The 22,953-nt window shown below is 45.1% G+C and overlaps 1 protein-coding gene across 16 annotated transcripts in view; it reads left to right on the top strand.

The window, feature by feature from the left end:
- NRCAM (neuronal cell adhesion molecule) overlaps nt 1–22,953 on the top strand; it is a 279,250-nt gene that overhangs the window by 232,150 nt on the left and 24,147 nt on the right. For 5 of the 16 annotated variants that reach the window (XM_046020746.1, XM_046020752.1, XM_046020742.1 and 2 more), the window contains 15 exons: nt 1,748–1,891; nt 4,517–4,628; nt 6,138–6,304; nt 6,397–6,544; nt 8,560–8,684; nt 9,130–9,159; nt 10,710–10,811; nt 14,876–15,073; nt 15,173–15,243; nt 15,439–15,664; nt 16,056–16,171; nt 17,770–17,974; nt 20,155–20,277; nt 21,461–21,646; nt 22,466–22,501. In XM_046020746.1, the coding sequence (XP_045876702.1) occupies nt 1,748–1,891; nt 4,517–4,628; nt 6,138–6,304; nt 6,397–6,544; nt 8,560–8,684; nt 9,130–9,159; nt 10,710–10,811; nt 14,876–15,073; nt 15,173–15,243; nt 15,439–15,664; nt 16,056–16,171; nt 17,770–17,974; nt 20,155–20,277; nt 21,461–21,646; nt 22,466–22,501 (1,989 nt within the window). The remainder of the gene's footprint in view (nt 1–1,747; nt 1,892–4,516; nt 4,629–6,137; nt 6,305–6,396; nt 6,545–8,559; nt 8,685–9,129; nt 9,160–10,709; nt 10,812–14,875; nt 15,074–15,172; nt 15,244–15,438; nt 15,665–16,055; nt 16,172–17,769; nt 17,975–20,154; nt 20,278–21,460; nt 21,647–22,465; nt 22,502–22,953) is intronic. The other 11 variants (XM_046020747.1, XM_046020754.1, XM_046020745.1 and 8 more) reach the window with 4 other exon arrangements.

The following is a 22,953-nucleotide window of genomic DNA, read 5'->3' as shown; positions in this document are numbered from 1 at the left end:
GAACTTTCTCATCGTACAAACCCGGAGCTCTCTACCCATTACACCGCACGTGCGTTGTGACTTCTAAGAGCTCCATGTACTCACGGAATGTGAGGAGCTGTCCTCACACAGCCAGAGAGACTCAGACTCGTGCTCTGCCTGGGCATTGCCCTCCCTCCCTCCACTGCCTAGCGTGTCTGAGGAGGTGCCGTCAGATATCTGGGCACCGAGAGTCCTTCAAAGTGACCCAGCAACAAGGGCCCACGTGCTGGGTCCCAAACTGCTGAAAGTAACTGACAGAGAGAGTCTAGAAACCCTGCTCTTTTCCATCAGCCTTGCTTGGATGGGACATCACTGAGAGTGGGTGAGTCAGACAGGCCCAGGGATACTAGACTTGGGGTCTGGGACAAGGAATGTGGGTGGCCCCCCGGTATACCCCATTCTTGGGGTACCAGGCCATCTGCCGCAGCTGTGGTTCACTTCCCAGGCCAGTGAGACATCTCTATCCTCCGCTGTCACGCACGGATGGAATCTTCACCCTGTAAAAGGAATCAGAACTTGTGTTTGTTTTCTGGTTGGAGGCATTCTGAAACGTTTCGAGTCCCAAACAGCAGAGATGAGCTAAGAAGCTGAGCCAAAGGATCCTGGTGTTCCCCTTGTTCCAGCAGCCAGAGAAAACGGGACTACTAAGACAAGGCTGAATGACTATAGTTTGGTTTACCGGTAGGTCTTCAAGGGAGTTAATTAGCCACAGAGGAACCAAATATTTGAGATCTGCAAGGGATAAAGGCATCTGAATGCAGTGATAACTATGTCTTAGATGTACCTCCCTCTCCTGGCATCAAAGAGACAAGTACGGTGTTTGGAATGGAAGCAAAGCCTTCTTAAGTGGGTCAAGTTGCAAGCGGAGATTTGAGGGAAAGGGTGCGATTACGGCGTGTTGATTTTGAGCCTCGTGCTGAGGCAAATACCTCTCGCCCCTCTGAGTGTGCTTTTAAAGCAAGGTGAGGTCACAGCCTGCGGTTTAGCACTCGCAGACGGGAATTCATTTCCAGGAACTCGGCGCTTCCACACTGCTGGGCGTGACCTGGATTAAATTCTCACATAGCATGTTGCTCGCCCTGTTCCTTTCCACTTCAGTAAGGATCAGTCCTGGTCCTGACTTTTTTTTTTTTAAATGTACGTGAGAGATTTAGCTGAAAAATACATAATTTCACATGATTTGTTTCTGCCTCAGCCTCAGGAATTTCTGATACAGAAAAATAAATATTTTCGCATTTGATGATTGGCCCCCTAGACGTCTTTATATACTTATTTATTCATCTGTTTATTTCAAAAACAGGCTCATTAAGGACACAGGTTCGGTTGAGCTAAAGGGTTTCTCTGTTTTGGACTAGCGTTTGCTGTCTCCTCTCGAGAATTAACTTGCCTCCTCGTGAAGAATCATGGTTTCATTGTGAACAGGCAACACTTTCCCGAATGTGTACTTCTGTTTTCACCTACCTTGTGCTTTTTCCCCTGGATCTCTCAAAATAATACTCAGTTTTACAGAATCAGTCCACTTAGGACTGAATGAATATCGAGCATAATGTGCTGAGAAGTGATAACCAAAGTCAGAGGAGGGGAAACTGGGATTTCTGCCTGGGTTCCCAGTCCCCTCCTTCTTAACTACATACACCTCAATCAGCATGTATTTCTGTTCTACTTAATAGCGTGTAGACCCACAGAGAAGAATAAACAGATGCCTTATATTTTTGCACCCAAACAGTTGCTCCCGATGACCCCAGCAGAAACATAGACGGTGATACCATTATCTTTTCAAATGTTCAAGAAAGATCGAGTGCGGTGTATCAGTGCAATGCCTCTAACGAATATGGATATTTACTGGCGAACGCATTTGTAAACGTGCTGGGTAAGCTCTCCCTTTATTAAAGACATGGCAGGTTCAGTTAGCGACTGCTGCTGTTCTCAGCAAAAACGTAGCGAGCCTCTACTGTGTGCGACGCGCAGAAGCCTGGATGCTGCATGGGGCGTAAGAAGATGGGTAAGACACAGACCTTACCCTAAAGGGTATGGTACTCTGGCCTTCCTGTTCTTTCGGAACGCAATTTCTATAGCGGCCAATTATTCACTGTAGCTATAATCAAAAAGACTGCTTGGTCCACATAGGGTTAGGCTAATTGTTAAGCCCTCAAAGGGAAAATAACATTAATCTGCTATTAGTAACCGAATGTTTCTGCCATTCCATCCTGAAAAACTGGTAAGTTCAACGTCACTCTGATTTTTAAAAAATAAATCATTAGTCGTAACATGTGGCCTTTATCCTCATCACATACGTACGTTTATTTATTAATTCTTTTTTTTAAAGATTTTATTTATTTATTTGACAGAGAGAGACACAGCAAGAGAGGGAACACAAACAGGGGGAGTGGGAGAAGGAGAAGCAGGCTCCCCGCCTAGCAAGGAGCCCTATGCGGGGCTCGATCTCCGGACCCTGGGATCATGACCTGAGCCGAAGGCAGATGCTTAACAGACTGAGCTACCCAGGCGCCCCTATTTATTAATTCTTACTAATACGTTTAGAATACTCTGGTAGACTCAAGCATCTTCTGAAACGTTTGGTGCTTTGTTTTGTTTTTTTTTTTTTTTAAAGATATTTATTTATTTGACAGAGAGAGATCACAAGCAGGCAGAGAGGCAGGCAGAGAGAGAGGAGGAAGCAGGCTCCCTGCCGGGCAGAGAGTCCGATGCGGGGCTTGATCCCAGGACCCTGAGATCATGACCTTAGCCGAAGGCAGAGGCTCTAACCCACTGAGCCACCCAGGCGCCCCTTGTTTTGGTTTTTTGAGTGTAGTTGACACACAACGTCACGCTAGTTTCAGGTGTACAGTTTAGTGCTCTGACGAGTGTACACGTGAGACTTGTGCTCACCGCAAGTGTAACTGCTGGCTGTCCTGATACGACACGATTCCAGTGTCAGTGACTGCGTTGCTGATGCCCTGCTTTATTCCCGGGACTTCCGTAACATTCCATACCTGGAGGTCTGTCTTTCCCACTCCCCTTCAACCCTTTGCCCAACTCCTGAACCCGGTCTCCTCTGGCAACCATCATTATTTAGAGTTCCGATCCTGCTTTTTGTTTGCTTATTTATTTATTTATTTATTTATTTTTAGATTCCACTTATGGGATATGAGTGGAATCACATGGGTTTTGTCTTTCTCCATCTGACTAATTTCACTTATCATAATACTCTCTAGTTTGTCCGTGTTACCTGAAATGGAGCAGTCACATCCTTTTTATGGCTGTGTAGTATCACACACACAGACACACACACACACACACACACACACACACACACACCCTTTCCTTATTCATTCGTCTATTGATGGACACTGAGATTACTTCCGTGTCTTGGCGATTATAAACAATGCCGCAATAAACACGGGGGTGTATCTGTCTCTTTGAGTTAGTGTTTTTGTTTCCCTGGGTAAATACCCCATAGTGGAATCATTGGGTCAGATGACATTTCTATTTTTAATTTTTTGAGGAAACTCCATGCTGTTTTCCACCGTGGCTGCACCAGTTTACATTCCCACCAACAGGGCATGAGTGTTCCTTTTCCTCTACGTCCTCACCAACACCTGTTGTTTCTTGTCTTCTTGATTTTGCCCATTCTCACAGGTGTGAGGGGACATCTCATTGTGGTTTTGATTTACATTTGCCTGATAATGAGTGATGCAGACCCTTCCTTGTGTCTCTTGGCCATCTGTAGGTCTTTGGAGAAATGTTTATTCAGGTCCTCTGTGTGAAATGGTTGGTTTATTCCATTTCTCATACAAAACCACTGAAACATCAAATGTATTAAAATTGTATGTGAGACTTGTTTTCGTGGTGCCGGGGAATTAAATGCCAACTCTTTAAGTGCAGTAGACTCTCCTTCGAATGAAATCATAGTCGGAAAGCCAACCAGTCCTTGGCATGTTTCCTTCATGCTCGACATGGAGGTCAGTGACTCCCACGCCTCACTGAGCACACTCCCCGTGTTGCTGGGGTTTGGGGAGGCAGTTTTGATTTCTGGTTCTGTGTTTCTGTTTTCTGCCAGCTGTGTGCTTGTCGCCACTCTGACCCCCCACCCCCCTCATAACCCCGGGGTGAGGATGGGCCCATCTCCTAACAAAGATGTACTCGGCCATTATTTTTGTGCCAGACCCTGACCTAGTTTCTGGGAAGAAAACAATAAAAGTCCCCTTCCCTGCCTGCAAGGGACTCACAGGGTAGTAGGACATCTAGACAAATAAATCGTTAAAATCACATGCCTGAGCAAGATGAGATGTGGGGTATGAGACAGAAGGAGAAAACTCGAATTTCTCCAGCGTATTGGCTGGTGGTGTCGTACCTGACAGAGAACGTAAGGGGAGAGACCTATGGGTTATGCAGAATGTGAACTTGAACGGCCTTCAAATGCAGTAAAATACATGGTGAGCTTAAATGTTGGTTTTATTTTAACATTTACTTTATGTTTTTCAACTTTTTTTAGCTGAGCCACCACGAATCCTTACATCTGCAAATACACTCTATCAGGTCATCGCCGACAGGCCAGCTTTACTAGACTGTGCCTTCTTTGGGTCCCCTCTGCCGACCGTTGAGTGGTAAGCCACGGCTCTGTTTGTCTTTAATACTTACATTTGCTAAAGCCTTCAATTTCTCCGCCAGCGCAGTTCCCATCATGCTATTATGATTAAATTCACTCAGAGAGATGTATTCACTCCTCGCTCGGTGCCGAATACTTCCCCATCTACAATGTATGCGGCCGCCCACTTGTCAGGCTCGGTGCGGGACGGGGGGTGGAGGGCATGGGAAAGCATGTTTTTTGAAAATTTAAGGGATCCGGCCAAGCTCACTCATGTTTTTTCAGTCTTCACATCAAACCATCCCCACTCAGGATCGAGGTGCTTGCTTAGCTTAGCCTGAGCTGGGAGGCACAAGGCGAGGACGGGCAGCAGCTCAGAAGGAAGGAGTGAGAGAAAATTAGAACATTCAGTGACTGGTCGTCCTTCAGGGACCAGACATGGAGCCAGGCTCATGTGAGAACCAAACCAGGTGTGGGATTAAGGACAGTCTCCCCAGGTCTCCACTCAGGGGCAGAGAGGAGAAGTGCAGTGGTTGGGCAACTGGCGTCCCAGTGGGTCGCGAGGTTCCCATTTAGCTTAGGTTGACTTTGCCTGATGGTTTTATCCATCCCCCCTTCTGTCTGACAGTAACCAGGAAGCTGAGCGGACGCATACTTTACATACATGCGTGGTTGGTTTTCTCCCCTGGCTATTTTCCTATTCATATGAATCAAAAATCTCTTTAGAATTCAAATCAAACATCTTCATATCGAGTCGGCTTTAGAACTGTGGCCTGCGGATGAACTTACGAATATGTCCCAGGAGGAAGAAAAGGGCCGAAAAGATCTTTTTGCCTGTTTTATCACCCATGTGGAGATAGAATGGGTAATAATGTGTGTATTAAATATGAATTTGATACAGAAAATTATAATTGAAGTATTTCATATTGTCATCCTAATGCTTCAAGCACCATTTCTTTTTTGTTTAATTTTTTAAAAGAATTTTTTAATTAACTTATAATGTGTTATTTGCTTCAGGGATACAGGGATTTGAATCATCAGTCTTACACACTTCACAGCACTCACCATAGCACATACCCTCCCCAATGTCCATCACCCACCTACCCTAGCCCTACCCCCCACCCAGTCCCCAGCAACCCTCAGTTTGCTTCCTGAGATTAAGAGTCTCTTATGGTTCGTCTCCCTCCCTGGTCCCATCTTGTTTCATCCTCCCCCATCCTCCACGACCCCTCCACCCTGCCTCTCAAATTCCTCATATCAGAGAGATCATATGATAATTCTCTTTCTCTGATTGACTTATTTCATCAAGCACCATTTCCCATGAAATGTCCCAGTTTTACCTCCTGCCTCCCATGGATCTCACTGACTTACAGGCGTCCAATCCGGGAGGTCTTTTGCAGATTTGAACATCTCTGAACTTGATACTATGACGCCGATGTCCGTGTGTTGATCTCCAATGTGGCATTCTAGGTCTGACTTCAAATTACGATTTTTTTCTATTCCCATTGTGATAATTTCTGTAATGAAGGTTCAAGGGAGCTAAAGGTAGTGCCCTTCGTGAAGATATTTATGTTTTGCATGAAAATGGCACTTTGGAAATTCCTGTGGCCCAGAAGGACAGTACGGGAACGTACACATGTGTTGCAAGGAATAAATTAGGAATGGCAAAGAATGAAGTTCACTTAGAAATCAAAGGTAAGGTGGAGATGACGAAGTTCTTTCAGGTATGAAGTGACTTTGAGCAAATTCCTCAACTTTGGCAATGGATAACAATAGCTGAATTTCAGATGCAACAAGGATCATTAAACAGCCCGAATATGCAGTTGTGCAAAGAGGGGGCACGGTGTCCTTCGAATGCAAGGTGAAACACGATCATACCTTAATCCCCACCATCACGTGGCTGAAGGACAACGGTGAGCTGCCCAATGACGGAAGGTATTTGAAGACCATTACTTTTTTTTTTTTTAAGATTTTATTTATTTATTTGACACAGAAAGAGATAGCGAGAGAGGGAATACAAGCAGGGGCAGTGGGAGAGGGAGAAGCAGGCTTCCCGCTGAGCAGGGAGCCTGATGCAGGGCTTGATCTCAGCACCTTGGGATCATGACCTGAGCGGAAGGCAGATGCTTAACAACTGAGCCACCCAGGCTCCCCTTGAAGACCATTTCTTCCCTTTCTCCTCTCTGCCTCCTTGAGCTGCTCAGAACTAAAGGTTTATTGTAGAGTAACTTTTCGGTGGTGTTTTTAAAGTTTGTGAAATCTGGTCTCCCCGCCCCCCCCCCCCCCCAAAAAGTGCATTTTCTCCCAAAATGTGCGGACCTAAAAAGGTATTGAGTTATTGAAATCAGACCCTGAGAATGTTTGTCTGTCTTTGTGTGCTGGGCTCCTATGTAATTCAGGATGGGAAAAAAACCTTTCAGGCCTTGGACGACTTCCATTGTTTTCTACCTTGTACAGTGAAGTCTCGACAGATGTTTTCATTACCATTCTACAAATAAGCAGAAATGCGATCGCTTTAATCAGCAGAGTGCGCCTAAATCCTTGTCGGTATTTTAAAGGACACTGGTTTTCATTCAAATAGGGAATTTTCTTTTGATTTCACTTAAAGCCAGTAGAAAGGGGATGGGGGAGACAGGTAAAAATTTAAAAGAGCGTAGACATGCTCTTTTGCGGTTTTTGAACTTGGAACGGAAGAAAAGTCATATCCATTATCTGGGTGAAGCCTCAATTTGAAGGAATAGGTATGGAGTTGACTGCAGGGAGCGTAACTGCCGCGGAGGCTACCAACATCGCCCCCTAGTGGAAGAAATGCCCCATGCTGGTGGAAATGACCCGGGTGGTTTGCTTGCAAGTGTGCCTAAGCAGTGTGTGTAGTTTAACCACCCCTAAGCAAAACAAAACAAAACAAAACAAAGCAAAAACCAACTATGTGACCTTTTCCTCTATACCAAGGACTTCTGTCTAATTCTATGCTTCCCACTGGCCAGGCTTTTTTTTTTTTTTTAAGATTTAATTGTTTACTTGAGGGAGAACGGAGAGAGCACAAGCAGAGGGAGAGGGAAGAGCAGGGGGGAAGGAGAAGCAGGTTTCCCGCTGAGCAGGGGGCAGGATGTGGACCCTGAGATCATGACCTGAGCTGAAGGCAGATGCTTAACTGACTGAGCCACCCAGGCGCCCCGCAGCTGGCCAGTTTTATTTGTAGCATCAGAGCTGGTAACAATGAAAAGGAAATAGGAAGAAATGACCGTGGAGTGAAGGTGTCTAAAGCTTTAACTTGGAAATTCCGTGCAAAGACAGTGAATGATTTATGCATCCTCATTAAATCCATGCACGAATCCTATTTACATGGATATTTGACCTACTGAGTAATTTCTCATGCTGGCCAGTGACCCCTAGAGAACTCTCCATGGTGCCTGCCGATCTAAATCATCCTGTTGCTTGTAATAAAGTCGATAATATTCTTTGCATTCACTTTCTCCCATGGGAGATTATGCATGCGGCCAAAATGACACAAAATTTCCACAGTCAATGATAAATTATTTTGAAATAAACACTTTGTTAGGAATGGAGCTGGATGAGTGCTGTTCAGATGTTTCTTAGCAGCAGAAGCCGCAGGAAAGCCTACTGGTGAGGGTGACTACAGCTTCCCCCATGCCCCCTCTGGGTGCCCCCCTGGTCTTCAGGGAAGCTCCTAACCTTCCAAGGGCGTGCTTGAAATGACTTGACATCCCTTCTAACCCAAGCTTCTAGTCCATTCTAATTGTCTTCCAGCTTTCATCATGATCGAAGTGAGACGTATTTTTTGGATTTCTGCTCTAACGAGCCGCAAATGTTTGTCCTCTCTCTCTCTGTTTCGAATTCACAGAGTTTCTTTCATGCCAGGAAAGCAAGCATCCGTCATGTGTGGTCAGGTGTCCGTTTCAGCTGCTCTGAACCTGTTCTCTTGACAGGTTCACTGTGGACAAAGACCACTTGGTGGTGGCCGATGTATGGGACGACGATGGTGGGACCTACACGTGTGTGGCCAACACAACTCTCGACAACGTTTCTGCCAGTGCCGTGCTGAGCGTTGTTGGTAAGAATGCGAATGCGCCCAGCACCCTGGCTGCCTTGTGTTAGGTCGGAAAGAAAACCGTCCAGAGTAAATGCTTGTTACAGTTCCACAGTTCTATAGGGGAGTTAAATACCAGCATTTTTCTTCTTGGTGAGATGCCTTTGAGGCAGTCATCTCAGTGTCAATATACTATTGTAGCAGCGCTGGAATAAAATGATGGCTGTGCGTAATAGCAATATTTTTTATAAGAAAATCGGGAGAAATAGTGTACTTTGATTTAAGATTGAAGGATTCCCCCAACCCCCACCACATTGTTACTGTATGTTTATCAATGCCGTGTCCCACAGCTAAGCGTACAGCTTGGTTTTAGAATCTTAATCACGGTCGGTCTTTGTCTTCTTGGGCTATCTTTTATCTTTCCATGACTAATTTTGATTAAAATCCTTTATATTAATGTCCTTTCTAGCTCCTACTCCAACTCCAGCTCCTACTTACGGTAAACTAATATGAGTCTTCTTTCTCTGTTTTCTGTCAAACAAGTTTACATGTGCAAAAAGAAAAAAAACATTAATTCCTCTCTTTTCTCTACCACATCACTGATTGTGTTGCCTTAAGGACGAGGGCTCTGTCCAGCATCCGGTTCTGTTGCTCATTTACTGCCATAAATCATTTCTTCATTAGAGCTCGGGAATGTTTCACCGAGTGCAGTACCACTCGTTGCTAAATATTTCATGTGTTATTATAAAGTCATTTCATTTGATAAAAGTCCTCTTTGGTATAATTTCCTCATATAGCATCATGCTTTTTCAAAAGCTGTCCTCTATGGTTTCCAGAATTTAAAAAAAAAAACAAACTCAAAGATCATTCCACAGAGTAGTTTTTAATTTCAGTCTATTAAAAGTTGTCTTGGAAACATAAACGTTTGGGGATCCCATTTTCCATAAATTTACATAGGAAAACAATGAATGTTTAGAACATGTAGGCTTTGTATTAGAGAAAAACAACTCATTGCATTAAAAAAGCATAAATCACTAAAGGAGGGCACTTTCAGGTTGTGTGATTTTTCTGAGCCTGGAAAAGAAATCAGAAATTATTTCCAGAACTCTTTTTGACTAAAGAACCCTCATCTTTATTCAGCTTATAAGTACAAAAATTAAAATTAATTTTATGGTATAAAACTCACCTGGATTTTACATGGCATCATTAGTCAGGGTATAGAAGAGCTATCCCTTGGTAGACATTTACTCTTTCTTTACTGATAGGTAAGAAGTGCCCATATTTTCATATGCGCTCTGGTTCCCCAAGAACCACAATCACTCCCAAGAGCAAGGTCAGGAAAGAGCACGGAGGGAAATGTTAACTCTCTGGATCTCAGATGTACCATTAGAAGAGACAGACATGCTCCTGGGACACCTTTGTCCCAATAGGTGTCTGTCCCCTAGTGTCCTCTGAGAATAAACACGCCATGTCCCCATGTGCCCTTCCGACTATTGTACTGAGCATCTGCATGAGGTGTGCATGCTGAGAGCTACTCAGTCTTAGAATTCGCCTAAAAATATAAATGTTCTTCAGGAGCTCCAAAATCTGTAATTGCACGCATTTCAGAAAGAACGAAGCCTTCTTGAGCAGTACATTATATTTGCCTGTATCGGTCTTCTGGCATCTGCTATTCTCTGTCTCTCATTTATTAGAAATAAAGCTTCAGTATTACTTCTTCTGTCTGCGCTCCTTCATGTCTATGAGAAGACACATTGAGGGTGCTGGTGAACCACGCATGCCCACCTCACTGGTTTTGGTCACAAGGGATTTGGTTTCATTTGAAAAAGGAACAAGCAGAACTCATTGATGGTTTGTCTTGGGTGTGCTCGTGTGTCCCCAGCAACCTCAGTGTCTCCCGTTTCATTTCAGATGCATGCTCATTGCCCATTAAAAGTGTGCTGTGTCTTTAAGGTGCTCCCCCCCGACCCCCCCACCCCTGTGAAGCCTATCATTAGGAAGTATCATAAGGATGGACGGTTAACTGTGGTGTGTGTGTTCCATCTACAGATGTCCCAAATCCTCCCTTTGATTTAGAATTGACAGATCAACTCGACAAAAGTGTTCAGCTGTCGTGGACGCCAGGCAACGACAACAACAGCCCTATCACAAGTACGTCATAGCCTTGTCTTGGTCACTGATAAATTTCAGGACCATTTCCAAAGCACTTTATCACATGCAATTGAAAGTCCTTACAGAGAGATTTTCTGGCATTCTCTGTTTCATTACTAACAGAACAAAAACGTTGATATATCGCAGTCTTTTCTTTGGAGCCTGAGTTATTCCCGGTTACAGCCTCTGGGATAGGACACCACTTAGTTGCCAAAGATGTTAACTAAGCAAATACACTTGCATTTTCTGTATGCGATTGGTCAGAATCACCTTAAATCTCCACCATAGTTGGATGACTCATTGTGAGCTGTTCGTTTTGCCCATTAATGCGGGAGGAACTGGCACCATTCTGCCAGCGTGAATGTTAGGAAAATGAGATTTAGTGACTAAAGTGACTTTGCGGACCCACAGTTGGTCACAGAGGTGGGTGTGGACAGTAGGTATGTTACCTTCCAGCGTGGGTCCTTTTCCTCCCATCAGCCCCTGCGAAAACAGGCACATTCCACGGTTTCCGCTCCTGGCCATCAGGATGCTAGCCTAGAGAGAAGAGTCGGGGGAGGGGCGCCACCGTAAGGATGCTGGAAGAGCTCCATAAAATTAGACTCCCGAGGTGCTTAGGAGTTTGAAAAGTGAAAAGCTACTTGAGAGAGTGTCACATGCCTGTAATATATTATGAGCTCATTCCTGTGCTGCAGGGAAGCGACATTCCTTTCTGATGAGTACCTCAGATTACTCCAAAGTGATATGTGTGTTGGTTTTTTGCACCCCCGGGCAAAGCGGAATACTTCCAATGAAATTCAGCAAAAACCTCCTCTCCATCTTGTGTTATTAAGAGGTGTTCTTTCCTCAACTGCGTTTTCAGTCCCTGGTCAGAACCCTCATTCATTCGTGTTGAATCTTCCAGTCAATTCAATATAGTAGCCAGATTTAGCTGGTCAGGACGTGTCGAGACTCTTTGTACTATACTAAAATGATACCATTAGACTGAAAAGCATTTCTACTCATTCATTCATTCATTCAACAGATATTTTCAGAGTGCTTATTATGTAGCAGGCATTGTTATAAAACAAAACAGTCAAACCTCTCTGCCCATATGGAACTTATATTTGAGCTGAGGCCATAAATAAAATAAAATTAATAATAATACATTATGCTGTTGTCTATAATATCATTGTATGTGGATACATATGTAAAACGCAGTACACATTGTATATGCGTATGTATATGTAGAACACACACACATGCGTGCACACACACTGCTCAGATCTTCCTTCAGAAGAGAACCCTCCACAAGGAGTGCTCACAGCAGGCTCCTTCTGGGAAGGATCTGCTCAGTGTGCACATGAGACCACGCTCCTCTTGAGCTCCTGCAGATACCAAGGGCTGGAGGTTAAGCTGGGCAGGACTTGGAGGCCATTGTAAGGGTTGGAAGTCACTGAAGGGATTTAAGTAGAGGAGTGATTAATGGATCACTCTGGCTATTCTATTGAAAATGGTCTAGGGCGCCTGGCTGGAGCAGTCAGTTGAGTGTCAGACTCTAGGTTTTGGTTCAGGTCATGATCTCAGGGTTGTGAGATCGAGCCCCAAGTCGGGTTCTGCGCCGAGTGCAGAGTCTGCTTGAGATTCTCTCTCCCCCTCCCTTTACCCCTCCTGCTCATGCGCACTCCCTCTCTCCCAAATAAGTAAGTAAATCTTTAATAAAAAAAAAAAATGAAAATGGTCTCTAGAAGAACAAGAGGGGAACAGGGAGACTGGGTAGGACCACAGTTCTCTGTGAAGTATCTTAGCAAACTCACAGGGGTGAGTTTGGACATGTTTTCAGTTTTTGACTTTTAAATGCTGATGTCTAAAAAACACTCACCTCTGTCAGACGCCACACGAAATACAAGTTCGAGGCAATTTTCCGTTCCCACATACTATTGTGGTACTGTATGGAGATGATGCCGTTCCTGCAAAGCCTTTGCTGTGGTTAAAAACGCAAGGACCATGTGAAAATCAGTGTGTGACAGGGAATGGGGAACGTGACGTCCGATCTCTTCACTAGGTTCGAGAAGCCGTGCAGTGGCAAAGAGGTCGTAAAGTTGTGAAGACATAAGTATTTATTAAGTTGTATGGACCTAACTACTTATGTGGAAAAGTTAGATATTTCTTTTGGCCTAAGGGAACCATGAAGAAAATACTAAGACACTCAGAAAATCTGGGAACTCATGAATTGGGAGGCTTTGCAGTGATTCACACGAGAGACAGAGAACAGTGGCTTGGCATAGGGCCAACAGGGACAGAGGTACCTCGCTCTCTGTGGTCAGATTTTTTGTGTTCTAAAGGTACAGCCAACAAAACTCCAGAGAGTATGAATCAAAGAGAGGCTCCAAGACAGGCTTCAGGGTTCGGAGCTGAGTCGTCAGTGCGAGCCGGGGGGGATGCTCGGGATCACTCCTGGCCGAAACCAGTGTGTCACGCCATCAGAGAGAAGCAGATGGAGTGCTTGAGTCAATGAACTGTCCAAGTGAGCAGGTCAAGGGCAAGGCAGTGGTTGCAGATAGAAGTGCATAAGTCCCCTTCTATGGGACTGGAGATCACCAGTCAGTGAACGGAGACTGAAAGGCGGACTCGAGCTACTTAGCTTTGAAGCGCTGCAACACAGAGCATTCTACTTTGTCTTTGTGTCTGTAATTCACATCACCGCACATGGGCACGTTATAGGCAATTAGTAAATATCTAAATACCTGTTTTTTTTAACCAGAGGAAAACAGGTACGTGCCACAAATTTTTAGTAGATGCAAAAGGCATGCCCTGAAAAGTAAGTCTTCCTCCCACCTCTCACTCCCACTTTCTCCAAGACCCCAGGGCTGTCAGTGTGTGTACTCTGGGACGGGTACATATATATTCAAGCATACAGATAGGTATGTACGTTACAGTCCATCTTTGTCCTCTTACCCAAGTGTTCCACACTGTTCTATACCCTACTTGGTTACACTGAACAATGAAGCTCAGAAATCTTTCCACTTCGGAGGCATATGGAGGAGCCCCCTTCAGTTTTTACAGCTGCAGGATATCCCACTGTGTGGATACACCATAATTTATGTGATCAGTGTCCTGGTGATGAACACGTACGTCGCTGGCAATTCGCTTGTTTCAGCTGCAAACAGAGCTGTAATGTGCCTTCTTCCTCCTGTGCCTCTGAGCGTATGCATGAGCACATGTATTCGCAATACATTGGTAGGAGTATCTTTCCTCTGTCGAAGGCTATCTGAGTTGACTATTGTGAGATGTTCGAAATTGTCCTCTATAGAAATTGTGTCGATTTACGCTTCCCAGAAAGAAAGTAGGAGAATGCTTGTTTCCCTGTGTAATAGTCAAGAAGGTATGTTAAACTTTTGATTGCTGCCAGTCTGTTTAATGGAAAGTAGTATCTCACGGTCTTCGATTTCTCCTGTTATTAAAAAAACACAACAAACAAGCAAACAAAAAACCCTGACCCTCTTTTCATATATTGAAACTTTCCTAAGGATCTGGAGACCACATCTAAATAGAATTTTAGCAATGCATTTTGGAACACTGAAAAAAAATAAATAAATAAAATTCAAAAAAATAAAAAATAAAAATAGCGTTTTAAGTAACTCAACTCAGCATTCCAGAGAAAGAATACTAAATATTACTGGGCATGCTTAAATATTGAGGATACTGATAGAACTCTTTCTCGTTTTTTAGATTTTATTTATTTATTTGACAGAGAGATCACAAGTAGGCAGAGAGGCAGGCAGAGAGAGAGGGGGAAGTAGGCTCTCCGCTGAACAAAGGGCCTGATGTGGGGCTCCATCCCAGGACCCTGAGATCATGACCTGAGCCGAAGGCAGCGGCTTAATCCACTGAGCCACCCAGGCGCCCTGATAGATACTGATAGAACTCTTAAATCAAAATGCTCTTACAGAATTTTTCTTGAAGGTGAAATATTTTATGTTTGGCCACTCCTGTTAGATCGTTGTGTTCGGTATCCTCGAACCTGCCCTCGGTGGCTGACCTCACTGTCTTGGTTTGTGTGTGTGTGTGTGTGTCGTGGCCAGAATTCATCATCGAATATGAAGATGCGATGCACGAGGCGGGGCTGTGGCACCACCAAACTGAGGTTTCTGGAATGCAGACCACAGCCCATTTGAAACTGTCACCTTACGTGAACTACTCCTTCCGAGTGATGGCCGTGAACAGCCTCGGGAGGAGCCTGCCCAGTGAGGCATCGGAACAGTATCTCACTAAAGCCGCAGGTAAAGCGGGGCTTCTGTGACAGGAAATGAAATAGAGACGTTTTCCACTGTTTAGAGAAAAGACCGAAACTTACACACATGTGGCTGCTTAACTTCCAGAACCTGATACAAACCCCACGGCTGTGGAAGGGCTAGGATCCGAGCCTGATAATTTGGTGATCACCTGGAAGGTGAGCTCAGCATGAAGCCTTCAGCTTTCCTCAGTGTAACTTGGTGGGGGGGTGGGGGTGGGGGGAAGCTGTTTTTAAACTCTGTGTGTATTGGGTCATCTGGGTGGCTCAGTTAGTGAAGCGTCGGACTCTTGGTTTCGGCTCAAGTCAAGTCTATCTGTTTTATAAGCTCTGATTATGTGGCTTCTCTTCTAGCCCTTGAATGGTTTCGAATCTAATGGGCCAGGCCTTCAGTACAAAGTGAGCTGGCGCCAGAAAGATGGCGACGATGAGTGGACGTCTGTGGTGGTGGCAAACGTATCCAAATATATTGTCTCGGGCACACCAACCTTCGTTCCGTACCTGATAAAAGTGCAAGCTCTGAATGACGTGGGCTTTGCTCCGGAGCCAGCCGTGGTCATGGGGCATTCTGGAGAAGACCGTAAGTGTTTGATCTTGTTTCACTGATACTTTCGTTGATACCAGCGAAACAGACTTACCAAGTTGCAAACCAAGGCCATTTCTAGAGGGTGCTTAGATTGGGAGGGACACAGGCGGCCATTATTTTGCTCAATATTCCTGCATGCAGACAGCCTGCTATGTAAAAAAAGTAGGTTCAGAATGCCAAGTGTCGATACTTTTGAAAAAGATACATAATTCTCACCAAGTCAGATGAGTAGATACCAAAAAAAAAATATATATATATACTCTCGATCCTTGGTAATCCATAGAATAAAGCTGGGTCATACTTCAAGCCAAAATTGTTAGTGGCATTTTTGCATGAAATTCAAAATAACGTTGATACTTCTGCTCCCTTTCCTGTTTTTCCCTAGTCCCGATGGTGGCTCCCGGAAATGTGCGTGTCAACGTGGTGAACAGTACCTTAGCTGAGGTCCACTGGGACCCCGTACCTCTGAAAAGTATCCGAGGACACCTGCAAGGCTATCGGGCAAGTGAAGGGAGCTTTTTCTGCATTCTTTCTGTAGAAACAGGTCCTCAGCAAACGTTGGATGCACTTCTCTTGGTCGTAGACCTTGAGAATTCATCTGGCTTATTCCCTTGGACCAGCCAGGTCTAAAGAACCCCAGCCAGACCAGAGGCAAAACCTCACTGCATCCAAAGTGGGGGCAAAAAAAGAACCTGTTTTCTCCATTTTTCCCACAGGTGGCCTAAAATTCTTCCAAATAAACAATTAACAGAGGCACAAAATGGGGAAAACTAGTGTTTAAGAAACGAAAATACTACCAAATGCTCGTAGCTTTAAAGCAATACTGACCACGTATGATAAACACACAAATTGTTCTGAAAATAATAGGCATTTTTAAAAAATCATACAGATTATATATCAAACTCATATAGTCCCAACAGGATCATTCTTATGACCATCATTTATCTTTGTTCTTGGGAAGCCCAGAAAGACTAATGCGAAGAGATTTGGGCCCAGGAACTGGTTTTGCGCCCAGGAAGAAAGTCGCAGCTTGATTCGTGAACACTGACCCCTAGAGATCACTTTAGGCACTGCATCGTAGTCCACGTTGGGCTTTTTTCTCTCACATTGCGGGATTCTGTATATATGTTGACTTCTCTTTAAACTTCTAAGAAGAGGGGTGCCTGGGTGGCTCAGTGGGTTAAGCCTCTGCCTTCGGCTCAGGTCATGATCTCAGGGTCCTGGGATCGAGCCCCACATCCGGCTTTCCGCTCAGTGGGGAGCCTGCTTCTCTCTCTCTCTCTGCCTACTTGTGGTCTCTGTCTGGTCTGTCTGTCAAATATGTAAATAAAATCTTTAAAAAAAAATAAAAAAAATTATTTAAACTTCTAAGAAGAATTTAAGAGGACTTATTAAGCAGAAGTTCTGGATTTTTAGCCAATGTTAAGCAACCCTTCGCTTACCCATGTTTCCAAAACCTGTGCCTGCCATTTAATACCAAAAAAAAAAAAAAAAAAGTATTTTTAACAAAGTGATGCCGTTTGGCTTAGTGAGAAAGTCCTAGACTTGGAGTGGAGGATCCACTGCGGCTTTGGATTCCAGTGACTGGGGGCAAGCCACTCGGCGGTCCTGGGGTTCATTTGTGCTAAAAGCATAATAATAATAAAAGCTTCACCGTGGCTTTTAGGATTAAATTAAATGATCTATTGCACGTGACACTCTATTAGCTCTGGAGAATTATGTAAATACTGGCCAATAATTTTTGTTTGTAGAATATTTGAAACAAGCAAGACACTTCAATCCTTCCATCATCTTCTGTTCCCTTATGTTCTAGAGAGATCTGTGTGGGTGTCATCCTGTTCCCTTTATTTCCCTCATACTCCTCCAACCCAGTAGTCTACAGTCCACCTACCTCACGTGTTCTCAGTTCCATTTCCTTCAGTAGGTTTGGGTTTCTGCTGTCTCGCCTCATCATTGGTATCCCTCAGTTTTGCCAGGAATCTTCTTCTAACATGCACCAGGGACCTTTCCTAGGACACAGCCATAAGCCTTGAATTTCGTGAGCGGGAAGAATCTCATTGCTCCCTTATCCATGCTGACATTTGCCCCTGCTCTTTCAGATTTACTACTGGAAGGCACAGAGTTCGTCTAAGAGAAACAGACGCCATCTTGAGAAAAAGATCCTCACTTTCCAGGGAAGCAAGACTCACGGCATGCTGCCTGGCCTGGAGCCCTTCAGCCACTACACGCTGAACGTCCGCGTGGTCAACGGGAAAGGGGAGGGCCCGGCCAGCCCTGACAGAGTTTTTAATACTCCAGAAGGAGGTAGGGGGTGAACGTGACTCTGAGATCCTAGGACATTCGGCGCCTCCTGAGAGGCTTTGCCTAACAGAAGGAGCCCCGCAAAGGTGTAGTTCAGCTCATATGTATAGCCGGAGGGTACGTGGGAGGCTTCACAAAACAAAATGCTGCCCCGAGCTCCCCTCTCCTGACTAAAGTTTTTCTACACACTTAGTCAGACGGCCCCAAACCTTGCTATTTCGGTGTTTATTTTGGGTCATTACCTTTCTGACCCTAAGGGAGTCCTACAACTTCTCTAAGCCTCTGTTCCTTCATCCGAAAAGCATGAGCACTGATGTGATAACCTAAGAAAAACACTGGGAAGACAAGTAATCCTGTCTGTCGTAACTGACTTCTTTCCCGGTGCACCTTCATCATTGCTGCTGAAGTTGAGCCGAGGTAGAAGGTTGGAAGTCTTGACAAAATGGGTTGGGAAGAGAAGAAAAAGCTTTGCAAGGAGAGGCCATTGCAAGGGGAGGGGGAGGGAGGATCAAATATCCATCGATGCAGGGGTGGGGCACGAGGAGTTTGGGCACAGGGACACGGGAGCCTAGCAGATGAGGGAGAGAGGGACAGCGGAGTGAGAAAGGTAAGGACTCACCTATTTGAATTTTGCTTTAAGCTCATAATTTAAAATGATCCAAATAACTTCTGTGGATTCCTTAGGTCTTTTTGATACTAGTAGTTCAACAGCAAAATGGGTCCTGGCTCCTTTGAAGGGCTCACGATGTTGGCACCTGACCAACATTCTCTGAGGGTCATGCTGCATCCCAGCTCCCGTCCTATGACAATTGCTGGTCCTCAGGCCACTGCCCCTTCAGAGGGTAAAGACCTCTTCCTCTCCAGGCTTTCTTAGTGAGACCTCACAGGGCTTCTTGAGATGGTTCAGGGAAGGTGTCGTGGTAGAGATGACCAGTGAGTAAAGGATAAAGAGGAGAGGAGGTAGTGTGCCCACCAGTCACAATGGTACAAAATGGCATGGCTCCTTCGGGGAACTGGAAGTTGTGCAGCCAGGAATGGTGAGGAAAGAGAGGAAGGTCAGCGAAGGAGAACCCATGCCATGGATGGACTTACACGCTATAGACATTAACCTGTAAGCCAGAGGCACTTCATCTGAAGACTGTAGTCTCTTAGGGGGGTCAGTGGGTTTAAGGAGCTCCACGAACCCCCAACTTCTGAGTTGAGGGGCTTGGGGAAGCTGAGAACTATGTGCCAGGACTCTTCTAGGCCCAGGCAAAGGCCACCAAGGGCCCGAAGTGGGGAAGTGGTAGAGAAGAGAGTAAGGAATGGATGTGGTTGAGACATACGAGGTAGAACTGACGGGATGTAGTGTCCCGGGAGATGGAGGAAATGAGGCAGAGGGGGAAGTTCGCGTTGACTCCTTGGTTTCTGGCCAGAGTGACGGGAGAGACAGGGGTGCCATTAAGGGACCTAGGGAATATGGTGGGTGCACAGAGGAGCGTGAGGGAGAGCTGCCTCCATCCATCACCCTCATGAGGAAGTGGATACAAGAAGACTGGGCATGTGTCCTCTGGTCATTTGCCAGCCTTTGCCATAGAGAACCTGACACTCTGCGGGTCATCCCCAGAGGCAGGGGGGTGGGGAGCAGTCTGCCAGCGCCCGGCTTTTGCCCATCGCCGCGAGATTCTGGGCGTCTGTCAGCTCTCCGGATGAGAACCACTCTGCACCTGGGCAGGCTGGCTCACGCCCAGAGCCCAGCAGGCAGGGTGTTTTGGCTGTTTGGAGACACCTGGTTTGTCGGAGAAAACAGTTCTTAATAGCCCAGAACACAGCTGTGTCTACTCAAAGGTCTAGTTAGAATAGATTCATTTAGTCACCCGTTTGCTTTTATTAAGACACCATTCACGAAACAAGCACCATCTCCTTTAAAAATGCTGGTTTGGATCCATCTAAAGGCAAAGTCTTTATGTATTTTGGAGGATGACTTGAATGAGTCTAAATGGAAATGATGAGAAAAAAGAGGACGAGAATAGCTGGGTGGGTTCTCGCCGTGGGTTTCTGGTAGTGCAGTTTGGGCTGAATCGGGAGCGAGAGTGAGTTCCAGAAAACCTCGGTGACTGAGGCGAGCATGTTACAGCGCGTCCCCTGAATACATTTTGAAACACCCAAAAACTCTTTTTTTGACTCTGTGTTCTCACTCTAAGTCCCCAGTGCTCCGTCCTCTTTGAAGATTGTTAACCCGACACCAGACTCCCTCACTCTGGAGTGGGACCCACCGAGCCGCCCGAATGGCATTTTGACTGAATACACCTTAAAATATCAGCCAAGTAAGTTACTGGGATAAGGAAAAGGGGGAATGCGGTTTCAAAAGGAAAAAACTTAGCTGTTTTCTTAAAAGACAAACTGTTTTCTTAAAAGACAAAAGAAAACAAGCTGTTTTCTTAAAAGACAAAGCTCTTTTCTTAAAAGACAAGGCTCCTTAGCATTGTAGAATATACGCATATACCTTCACGTGATGTTTCCAGAAGGAACTTTCCATCAGATTTTCTTTTTTTTTTTTTTAAGATTTTATTTATTTATTTGACAGACAGAGATCACAAGTATGCAGAGAGGCAGGCAGAGAGAGAGGAGGAAGCAGGCTCCGTGCCGGGCAGAGAGCACGATGTGGGGCTTGATCCCAGGACCCTGGGATCATGACCTGAGCGGAAGGCAGAGGCTTTAACCCACTGAGCCACCCAGGCGCCCCAACACATCAGATTTTCTAAAGACATACATGCTATTGAAAATCAAGCAGCTGTAGAATCCTACAGACCTTTGAGCGTGGGGAGGATGCTATTGTTAGATTAGGTAGGCATTAGTTATCTGTGACTGGAAAATGGTAAAAAGAAAGAAAAGGAATGGAGGGAGGGAAGGAAAGAAGGGAAGGAAGGAGGGAGGGGGAAGGGAGGAAGGTGGGAAGGAAGGTAGAGAAGAAGGGGTTCCTTTGGCACAAGACCTCTGAGGACAAGGTTTGGGATTATCAGTACCTGACACCACCTGCCAAAACACAGAGAAAAGAAATGCTATTGGAATTCAGCCGTAAAATTCCCCTCGCTTATAAATGGGTGGGGAATCTATTTCCCCCTGTTTGCGATCATGTCGGAGTTGTAAACGGCTAATGACAGTTACGTTAGGCAAGGAGTGAAGAGGATTATACAGGGAATGTAATCCAAGTTCGACATTTTTGCTTGACACATTCATCTATAATAGTATTCCTATAGAAGGGGCGCCTGGGTGGCTCAGTGGGTTAAGCCTCTGCTTTCGGCTCGGGTCGTGATCTCAGGGTCCTGGGATTGAGTCCCTCACTGGGCTCTGTGCTCAGCGGGGAGCCTGCTTCCTCCTCTCTCTCTCTCTCTCTCTCTCTGCCTGCCTCTCTACGTACTTGTGATCTCTGTCAAATACATTTTTAAAAAATAGTATTCCTATAGCAATTAATGAGGGATGCACTTCTCTTTTACTTCTTGTTGCCAGTTAACAGCACCCACGAGTTGGGACCGCTGGTGGATCTGAAAATTCCTGCCAACAAGACACGCTGGACTTTAAAAAATTTAAATTTCAGCACGCGGTATAAGTTTTATTTCTATGCACAAACAGCAGCAGGATCAGGAAGTCAAATAACAGAGGAGGCAGTGACAAACGTGGATGAAGGTAAGATGGGTATGTATAGCATTCACGCAACTCTAAGTGTCACGAGACCCGAGTCCTTCCCCGGAGTGTATGCCTTCTCTCTCCTTCTTTCCATGGAGGATCCATCTTACCCAACTGATGCAAACACTTGTTTGTAAACTCCCATCCTGACATCGGTAGGGCCAGGCACATGCACACACCCACGCACATCCATATGCAAATAAAGAGATGTCATTCTGGTTCTGGTCTTAGGTCCCCAGAAGATGGTCTGCTAGGCCACACACTGGCTGAGGGTTTCTGGAGAGGAATACGAAACCATTACAAAATAGTGCCTTTACTTTGTGTGTGAGCACGGGACTTTGTATTTTGGTATGCCGTCTGGTACCGGGAAAGCGAAATCGTCCCATCAGAGTACCAAGAAAAGGAATTGATACTTCCTTTCCAACTTGAAAAAAATTATTTTGAAAAGAATTTCGGTTCGGTGAAAATGTCCGAAAATTTTATAGATTTCCTGATTTTGCATGTCGCCAAGTGGTAGAATTACTTGAGGGTTATGTGTTTGATTATCTTCCCCAGCATGAGGAATTGATTTTCTACCCAAAAATGGGTTTGACATGCCCTAAGCCTTGTTCCATAAGAGGAAAATATGAATAATGCACCTTAAGGCATGTGTGGATTTGGTTGCTGGGTAAGCTTGGGGACACCAGCGTATCTCGGTCCCCGTACCTGACCCTTCATTCTTCTTGCATGCTTTGGCATTTTAATAAGTGTTTTTATATCGCTTTACATGCTCATGGGTGTGTTACATCTAACTATATAGTGTCCTATTTCTGTTTCCCTTCATTAAAGCTGGTATTCCTCCACCTGATGTAGGTGCAGGCAAAGGTAAAATCATTCATCTGCATGACTTTATACATGTGTGAAATTTGCAATGTTAAACATGGCGAAGTGCAGCATGGGTTTAAAAAAAGATACAAAATGAGCTTTCAAACACTAAACGGAAGGGAAGATCTTGTTAGATCTTGGCTCGAAAATTCACGTCTAGTCTTTTCCACAAGGAGAAAGCCACACACTGAATTCTGCTAATCCTTCTTCACAAGACCCAACCCTGGTGCAGACTCTCACCTTCACTTTTAATGACGGGATTGGGGCTGGATCAGACAGGACCCAAGCTGTGGATTGTCACAGATCCTCTCTCTGGCCACACCACATGCTCAGGGTTCAGAAATATGCGTCCCGTGCTGCAAACAGCCTGTAAGAACTAGGATCAGCAAACTCTCCGTTCTTGTCTGATTGAGCCCTGCTCCTTGTAGACACAGTGTCCTCTTTGCTGACGC

Source organism: Meles meles, chromosome 10 (assembly GCF_922984935.1).
Source record: "Meles meles chromosome 10, mMelMel3.1 paternal haplotype, whole genome shotgun sequence".
Classification (NCBI taxonomy): domain Eukaryota; kingdom Metazoa; phylum Chordata; class Mammalia; order Carnivora; family Mustelidae; genus Meles; species Meles meles.
The sequence above is the reverse complement of the archived record's forward strand: the minus strand, read 5'-3'. Positions and strand labels throughout refer to the sequence as shown.